At 38.2% G+C, this 9,958-nt stretch overlaps 1 protein-coding gene across 1 annotated transcript; it reads right to left on the reverse strand.

Annotated features, from left to right (window-relative positions):
• Positions 1 to 284: 284 nt before the first annotated feature.
• Positions 285 to 4,389, reverse strand: LOC105283772 (zinc finger protein 677). The gene is made up of 4 exons (XM_026973510.1): positions 3,959 to 4,389; positions 3,139 to 3,366; positions 1,927 to 2,108; positions 285 to 1,745 (listed from the first exon to the last, which is right to left on the reverse strand). Exons 1-4 carry the CDS (start codon positions 4,217 to 4,219, stop codon positions 1,649 to 1,651), a joined length of 768 nt encoding a protein of 255 aa, XP_026829311.1. The 5' UTR covers positions 4,220 to 4,389; the 3' UTR covers positions 285 to 1,648.
• Positions 4,390 to 9,958: the final 5,569 nt, after the last annotated feature.

Raw genomic sequence — 9,958 nt, forward strand, 5'->3', positions numbered from 1 at the left:
CAGAGAGCCTAGGCTTAGTAAAAATTCAGGCCAGTCGGTTAACTTTCTCCGATTTATTTACCGTGGGCTCTCTTCTCGAAAAACATGGCTTTCCCATTTTGATCTCTGATTTCCGGAAGAGAAGATAAAAAAATGTCAGATCAACTCTGTGTTTAAATATTTTTAAATATATTTAAATATATTTAAAGTTAAATATACAAATCGGATTCTTCATTTATGAAAATCGTAGATTCATTTCCGAATGCTCGCTAAGCGAATACGAGACGGATGAAATTGAAAAAATAAACATTTGTAATTAATTTATTATCATTATTTATTACAATTCGGTGTAAAATGTTGTATAAAATACCATACAAAAATACTATGTATAAAAGTAGAGTGTAGAATTTTATAAAAATCAGGCAGTCTTTTGTTGGAGCCAAGTGGCGCCGATGTACTAATACATAACGGCTGCGTTCAGAAGACGAAGCAGATCAGTGAGCGCTTACTGATTGTTTAATATAATTGATTCTTGCCTTTAGAACGTCGCTGGATCTAAGTGCAGAAACCAAGCATAATAAAGAATCACTGAGCACTCACTGATCTGCTTTGTCTTCTGGCCGCAAAAAATGTAGGAACTTCTCGATACTATTTAAGATAAGTCTTATTTTTCGAATCTAGCTAATATTTTTCTTATTTCCGTAAAACTTTAATGGCGATTAGAGTTACTAGAGATAGAAAAGGAGAGCGAGAGAGAGAGATCGCGCATGTCTCACTCTCTCGCAAGATTTTGCCTAAATCCTGTTATTCAAACTGATTATAGTAACTCTAATAGCGAGAACATATCAATAGTAAAACAGTATGTAATCTGAAAAAGACTATATGACATTTGAAAGGCATTTAAAAATTTGCAAATTGGTTTTTTTAAATTAAATATTTAAAATTGTCAGTATCAACATGAAGCTGATACATACGGATATCTGTACAAACAATAGTAAAATAAACATATATTTTAAACATGATCTAAAAGCGTATAAGATTCTTTTCAATGAATTATCAGAATGCACAAACCCTTATGCAATCTGCATTTTTGCATATAAAAATATGTATACATCGAGTCGTCGAGAATCGAGTACTTATCAAGTAGGACGGAGAAGCAGATGTATCACCTTGTAATGTAAAATGTATAAAATACAAAATATCATATATGAAAATAAAATAAAAAATTTTTAAAACTCAGACAGTCTTTTCTTGGAGCTAAGTGGCACCGACGTAACAATACATGATGTAGGAACTTCCCGTTACTATTTCTAAATCTTATTTTTCGAATCTTGATTAAGTTGAGATTTTTCTTATTTCTGTAAAAATGACAATTAACCAATAAACTACACTTTTAATTAATTGAAACTAGAATTAGAAAAAAATCGTCATTTAAATACAATGACAATTCTTATCACAATTAAATTATTGGTAAACTGAGACTAGCAAAGCAATTATATGCTCAAAGCAATTTTATAAATTTAAATTACAAGAGATAAAAAGTTATGATCGATCATCTTGATAATATAACTTATTTGATTATGATGAATAAAACTTCAAATAAAACATAAAAATCTTAAACTATGTTGTAATCAATAATTATTAATTGCTAAGCTAATAAATTAAACATCTACGCCGGTAAAGCTTTGCAAGCTACACATCGCTTCATGTGAATTTTCATATTGTCGCGACGATTAAACTCCCTTTTGCAACCTTCACACTTGTAGCTGTTGATAAAAAAATATTGCAATTAGAATTTTATATTATTATTCACATTAAGTGAAGCAATATTGCTTAAACTAAGATCAATTTGCTTCAAACATGACGTTCTAATTTTTTAATAGTCACGTTGAAATTATTCCTGCTCTAATCATTAATTTCATTGATGTTCTTTCGAAAATATCTTACCCGGGAGAACCGTGCACCTTCTTATGAGCAGCCAAGTGCGACATTTGCGCAAAAGTTTTATCACAAACAGAGCAGTTGTATTTTCGTATGCCTTCGTGTTTCAGGATGTGCTCAGACAAGATATGTTTACTTTTATATGTATTCAAGCATATGTTGCATTTGTACTTGGCCTCTGCGTGAACCTGTAGTGACCAACATTGACGGCATAATTTATAAAATGTTAATGCTAGTTCTTCTGATTTGCAATTTATAAACTTTCGTCAAATTCGATAACCGTTTCATGAATTTAATACGAACGCATATCGATATTAAATCAATGACCTATACAGGGTGTCCCGGGTTTTAACCGACAAACTGCGGGAGCATATTCTACTAGTGGAAATAAGAAAAAATTCTTATATCGAGTTTGCTTAGAAATGCTTTCTTACAAAGTTATAAACCAATATTGAAAAGAAATATCAGATAAGTAACAACGGATTTTTTCACAAAAATAAAAATTATCTACGCAATGATTTAGTGACGCATTTCAAAATGTTGTCCTTGCACATCGATACAAGCTAGACATCGACGTAGTACAGAATTTGTTACGGTACGACATTCCTGAAAATTTTGTTGCATCTCAGTAACCGAATTAGTAATTCGTTGCTTTAAATCTTCAAGCGAGATTACTTCTGTACTGTAAACTTTATTTTTTAAAGTTGCCCATAAATAAAAATCAAGAGGCGTTAAATCGGGCGATCTTGGAGGCCAGAAAACCGGTCCTCCTCGACCAATCCATCTATGAGCGTAATGTTCATCTAACCAGTTTCTAACTTGTCTAGCACAGTGCGATGGACAACCGTCTAACTGTATCCAGCTGTTTTGGCGAAACTGCAGCGGCACATTTTCCATCAAAATTGGTACATGTGAATACACATAACATAAACATCTTCGACCTTCCAAATTCTACACTATGTTCCGTTGTACTTATCTCATATTTCTTTTCAATATTGGTTTATAACTTTGTAAGAAAGCATTTCTAAGCAAACTCGATATAAGAATTTTTTCTTATTTCCACTAGTAGAATATGCTCCCGCAGTTTGTCGGTTAAAACCCGGGACACCCTGTATATCTAAGAAACGTTATATAGTTTTATAAAATCTTAGTTACATGAGTGAGTAACGCAAATAAATAAATAATAAATAAATATTAATGGAGCGAGGTTTCTCTTACATTCATATGATTGTGTAATGCCTTCCTGGATTTAAACGTCTTCTGACACACGTTGCAAATGTAATCCTGTGAGTGCACTTTCTTTCGATGCTCCTCCAGAGCTTTCTCGCTCAACAAGTGAACCCGACAGAGCTCGCACATTATCCTATTAGCGTTATGAATACGTTTGTGCGCACGTAATCTCACGCGCGAGGAAAAGCTCTTATTGCAAACGGAGCAAGGTAAGTTCTGTAACGGATAAGAAAAGGTATCGATAACGAATTATACATTGGGATTATAAGTGTGATTTACCTAATGCGCATGTAATATTCGCGATGAATATAGAAATACATTGCACAATAATTGATTTATTAATTAATGCTTTCATCTATAAAAATTGCAAGGTCTATTAAAATTAAATTAAATTAAAATTAAAATTGGAAAGATCGAGACATGTATATTTGCGAGATTTATTCTGTAAATTACTTTTATTATTGTTGGAGTTCAGACAGGAATTTTCACGTTACTCGACAAATGACAGATTCACTTAGGCAGACAGGATAAGCAAACAGAAACAACCATTAAACAAGATCAACAGAGAATCGGATGCGCTTGAGCAGAGAGCCGTAAATTCGATTTATTTGTTCAGAAATCTCCGAATTAGCAACTGATCTCGAATCGAAATATCGAATCCAGCGACTAAGTTTTCAATCTCGTGGAAGCGATAACGTAAATTAGAGATATTGTAGATAGAAAGAGAGTCGGTAGATCGGCAGACGCGACGACTTGCCTCTAGGTATTACGATAAAGTAGGAGATAAAAGTTAATTTATTTCACTTACATTGTTCAATTTGTGAGTGTCTTTATGATTACTTAAAGCTTGCCGACTGCTACTGGCGAAATTGCACTCCCCACACTTGTATGGCCGTGCACCGGTATGAGTATTCATGTGCTCTTGCAGGAGCACGGAGGACGTGTACCGTTTCGTGCATTGCTGACAGAGATACGGCTTGAGTTTTAGATGATTTTTTCTAATGTGGCAACGGATATTGCTGAGAGTCACAGTTGCGAAAATGCACGCTGTACATTGATACGGCTTCATGTTGAAGTGCCCCCATATGTGTACCTAACGGAAACAATCTTAATGGCAACGCAGCAAACACATATTTACGGAAGTGTTGTCGCAAATGAGACAAACTATAAATAAATACCATTCAGTTAGAGATAGAAAAAGAAGATACCCAGTAAGCAAAATGTGTGCAATCTGCCAGCAGATTGGCAACAGATTACTGCAGGAGTTGATAGCAAATTGGCATCCGTTATGTCCGCGTTAGGATAGTGATCTGCCAGCGGAGCCTGCTAACAGACTCTGACGGCAGATTGGCGGCAGAAACCGAGCAGGATCTGTTAACATTTGACGGCAGATTGACGGCAGAAGCCGAACAGAATCTGCAGCTTTTGGCCATTCATATTTACGATATATTAAAGCACGTGTTTACTTTTAACACACTATAAATTGGCATTTTATATTACCATGTGTTAAAAGAACGCATTTGTTTGTTTGTTTGTTAAATTAAAGTACATTTGGCTTGATGTGTCTTTCTGACAGTTCGTTGCATAATCTCCCTCTTATTGTTAATTTATTCTAATCCGAAGTCCGAATTTTGCTTTCGAACTTCAGATTGCTCGTGGCGTGCGTGAACTACGTGGACGCTGTCCATGGGAGCCTCTGTGCCGCAAGTGCAAACATTTTCAGAAAAATTAATATTATCGTGCCAAGGCGCGTATATTAACTTATATAACTGTTAGGCTAAATCTTAACATCGAGTAAGAACTCGACGCGTGCACCGCATAGCGGTGCGGAGCGAAAACACATATCCATAGCCGTGTAAATTTGAATACTGTCAAAAGCTGCAGATCCTGTTCGGTTTCTGCTGCCAATCTGCCGTTAGATTCCGCGCGCGCAGATCTTGCTCGGTTTCTGCTGCCAATCTGCCGTTAGATTCCGCGTGCGCAAATCTTGCTCGATTTCTGTCGACAATCCGACTTCAAGCCATGTTTGCAGATTCTGCTCGGTTTCTGCCGCCAATCTGTTCTTAGATTTTGTGAGCAAGCTCTGTTACATTTCTGGCACCAATTTGTCGAATTAATCGTTAATAACGACTTCTGTATCAAATTTGTTGTCTTTTGGCTGGCAATAGTTGATAGAAGATAGTTGGCATCATCTGCTTTCGGCAGACTCCGGTATGTCCGCGTTAGGATAGTGATCTGCCAGCGGAGCCTGCTAACAGACTCTGACGGCAGATTGGCGGCAGAAACCGAGCAGGATCTGTTAACATTTGACGGCAGATTGACGGCAGAAACCGAACAGAATCTGCAGCTTTTGGCCATTCATATTCACGATATATCAAAGCACGTGTTTACTTTTAACACACTATAAATTGGCATTTTATATTACCATGTGTTAAAAGAACGCATTTGTTCGTTTGTTAAATTAAAGTACATTTGGCTTGATGTGTCTTTCTGACAGTTCGTTGCATAATCTCTCTCTTATTGTTAATTTATTCTAATCCGAAGTCCGAATTTTTCTTTCGAACTTCAGATTGCTCGTGGCGTGCGTGAACTACGTGGACGCTGTCCATGGGAGCCTCTGTGCCGCAAGTGCAAACATTTTCAGAAAAATTAATATTATCGTGCCAAGGCGCGTATATTAACTTATATAACTGTTAGTCTAAATCTTAACATCGAGTAAGAACTCGACGCGTGCACCGCATAGCGGTGCGGAGCGAAAACACATATTCATAGCCGTGTAAATTTGAATACTGTCAAAAGCTGCAGATCCTGTTCGGTTTCTGCTGCCAATCTGCCGTTAGATTCCGCGCGCGCAGATCTTGCTCGGTTTCTGCTGCCAATCTGCCGTTAGATTCCGCGTGCGCAAATCTTGCTCGGTTTCTGTCGACAATCCGACTTCAAGCCATGTTTGCAGATTCTGCTCGGTTTCTGCCGCCAATCTGTTCTTAGATTTTGTGAGCAAGCTCTGTTACATTTCTGGCACCAATTAGTCGAATTAATCGTTAATAACGACTTCTGTATCAAATTTGTTGTCTTTTGGCTGGCAATAGTTGATAGAAGATAGTTGGCATCATCTGCTTTCGGCAGACTCCGGTATGTCCGCGTTAGGATAGTGATCTGCCAGCGGAGCCTGCTAACAGACTCTGACGGCAGATTGGCGGCAGAAACCGAGCAGGATCTGTTAACATTTGACGGCAGATTGACGGCAGAAACCGAACAGAATCTGCAGCTTTTGGCCATTCATATTCACGATATATCAAAGCACGTGTTTACTTTTAACACACTATAAATTGGCATTTTATATTACCATGTGTTAAAAGAACGCATTTGTTTGTTTGTTAAATTAAAGTACATTTGGCTTGATGTGTCTTTCTGACAGTTCGTTGCATAATCTCTCTCTTATTGTTAATTTATTCTAATCTGAAGTCCGAATTTTGCTTTCGAACTTCAGATTGCTCGTGGCGTGCGTGAACTACGTGGACGCTGTCCATGGGAGCCTCTGTGCCGCAAGTGCAAACATTTTCAGAAAAATTAATATTATCGTGCCAAGGCGCGTATATTAACTTATATAACTGTTAGTCTAAATCTTAACATCGAGTAAGTACTCGACGCGTGCACCGCATAGCGGTGCGGAGCGAAAACACATATCCATAGCCGTGTGAATTTGAATACTGTCAAAAGCTGCAGATCCTGTTCGGTTTCTGCTGCCAATCTGCCGTTAGATTCCGCGCGCGCAGATCTTGCTCGGTTTCTGCTGCCAATCTGCCGTTAGATTCCGCGTGCGCAAATCTTGCTCGATTTCTGTCGACAATCCGACTTCAAGCCATGTTTGCGGATTCTGCTCGGTTTCTGCCGCCAATCTGTTCTTAGATTTTGTGAGCAAGCTCTGTTACATTTCTGGCACCAATTTGTCGAATTAATCGTTAATAACAACTTCTGTATCAAATTTGTTGTCTTTTGGCTGGCAATAATTGATAGCAGATAGTTAGCATCATCTGCTTTCGGCAGACTTGGCTATCCGGGTAAGCAAAATGTGTGCAATCTGCCAGCAGATTGGCAACAGATTACTGCAGAAGTTGATAGCAAATTGGCATCCGGTATGTCCACGTTAGGATAGTGATCTGCCAGCGGAGCCTGCTAACAGACTCTGACGGCAGATTGGCGGCAGAAACCGAGCAGGATCTGTTAACATTTGACGGCAGATTGACGGCAGAAACCGAACAGAATCTGCAGCTTTTGGCCATTCATATTCACGATATATCAAAGCACGTGTTTACTTTTAACACACTATAAATTGGCATTTTATATTACCATGTGTTAAAAGAACGCATTTGTTCGTTTGTTAAATTAAAGTACATTTGGCTTGATGTGTCTTTCTGACAGTTCGTTGCATAATCTCTCTCTTATTGTTAATTTATTCTAATCCGAAGTCCGAATTTTTCTTTCGAACTTCAGATTGCTCGTGGCGTGCGTGAACTACGTGGACGTTGTCCATGGGAGCCTCTGTGCCGCAAGTGCAAACATTTTCAGAAAAATTAATATTATCGTGCCAAGGCGCGTATATTAACTTATATAACTGTTAGGCTAAATCTTAACATCGAGTAAGTACTCGACGCGTGCACCGCATAGCGGTGCGGAGCGAAAACACATATCCATAGCCGTGTGAATTTGAATACTGTCAAAAGCTGCAGATCCTGTTCGGTTTCTGCTGCCAATCTGCCGTTAGATTCCGCGCGCGCAGATCTTGCTCGGTTTCTGCTGCCAATCTGCCGTTAGATTCCGCGTGCGCAAATCTTGCTCGATTTCTGTCGACAATCCGACTTCAAGCCATGTTTGCAGATTCTGCTCGGTTTCTGCCGCCAATCTGTTCTTAGATTTTGTGAGCAAGCTCTGTTACATTTCTGGCACCAATTTGTCGAATTAATCGTTAATAACAACTTCTGGATCAAATTTGTTGTCTTTTGGCTGGCAATAATTGATAGCAGATAGTTGGCATTATCTGCTTTCGGCAGACTTGGCTATCTGGGTATTAGATTAATTAAAAAATTAATTAATTAATTAATTAAATTTAATTTAATTATTAAATCATCAGAACATTAGGAAGCTCTGGAAGCACGAAGAGCAGCAGTTTTAACACACCTCGCACTTGTCACGTCTGGAATATTTGAAGGAGCAGATATTGCACTCGATATTCGCCTTTTCCCGCACGGTCATGTGGCTCTGCACTTTCTCCTTGTCCACGATGCTCATGTCTATCTTATAATATTGTTCTATCATCTGCTTCTGCTCTTTCGTCATCAGCTCGGTGATCCTCGGCTTACGGTCGTTGTTGTTGCAGCTGCTGCTTGGCGATACCAACGAGGGATTGGTAATTGCGTTCTGCTGATTCACCACGCCAGATAAATTCGGATCCGATTCGGAAGGAGTAACCTCCGGCAGATCCAAAACGGTCATGGAAGACTTCGGATCGTTCGGTACGTCAGCCTCGTTAGACTCGAGATCTTCTCTCTCGTCCGCTTTTTCGAGCAATGATTCTTTTGAAGCACCCTGCTCGAATCTATCCGGTTCATGTGCAGGCAGATTCGACGAGGGAATCCACACCATCGGATTATTCGGACAGCATGAAGACGACTCTTCCTCGTTCGCACATTCCTCCTTGATGTCGAGTTCCTTTTTAACGTCGGGTTCCGCCGGCTCGATCTCGTACAGATAATTTCGTACGGGGTTTTTCTCTTGCGACTCATCCAATTTGGACATTGTCTGTAATGGTATTGAGAGACAGAATAATTAGGATATGGAAGACAGTTCGATGAGCGTAGCATTAATCGCATTATTATTTAGGAAAATGTAACATGGAAGATGCAAAATCCTAAGTAAACAATATACTGTTTATGAATAATATTTTCTCAACAGGTAATTAAAGAGATCATCAATAGACAATCGAAAATCGTCAGATGCACTCGCAGCTAAAGAGAGAATTTCAAAAAGATTCTATTACCTCCCAGCAAACACAAAGTAACAGGTAATATACATGTTAGTTATAATTTCCCACTCATTAATATAAATACGATATAACATATGTGTTATGTAACAATTACATTGTTGAGTGGGAAATTATAACTAACATGTATATTACCTGTTAGTTTGTTTGCTGGGCTACGCACAAAATAAAGTTTCTCTTCTAAAGCTGAAAACTGAAAAGATTAGAATTCCAGATTCTATGCAGCGATACAATTTCGATTATAAAAAAACGAATACTAATAATATGATCCACATGAACACAACTCAATTAACTGTTCTTACATCCAAATTGGTGAGAGAGCTGGATATATGACCCGTGTTCGAAGTTCTTCTCTTTTTCCATTTGCCTGCTGATGGTGCTGTGTTTTCTTTGTTCGCCTCGGCGTCGTTAGCAGCATCATATTTCCTTTTCTTTTCCTGCTTTATCTAATTACGAAAAGTTATATTAGGCATTGTGATGAGAAACAGGGAATTGGTTCTTTAAGAGAATGGAATGTAAAGTTTGTAAAATGTAAAATGTTTGTGAGTATTAATAGCGATGTGATAGCTTTCTTTATTTGATCTAAGAATACGCTGGGTGGATTCTGAGGAACTGAGTTCATGAAAATAACAATACAAAAACCCGCGACAAATTGATGACAACATAGTATTATGATTCAAACACTAGACAGACTAGATCAGCTGAGGATATGAAAAACTGAAAACACGCGAGGAAGTCGATGCTCTCAACCGCTCCCGAAATTATCGA

Source organism: Ooceraea biroi, chromosome 10, assembly GCF_003672135.1.
Source record: "Ooceraea biroi isolate clonal line C1 chromosome 10, Obir_v5.4, whole genome shotgun sequence".
NCBI classification, from domain to species: Eukaryota; Metazoa; Arthropoda; class Insecta; order Hymenoptera; family Formicidae; genus Ooceraea; species Ooceraea biroi.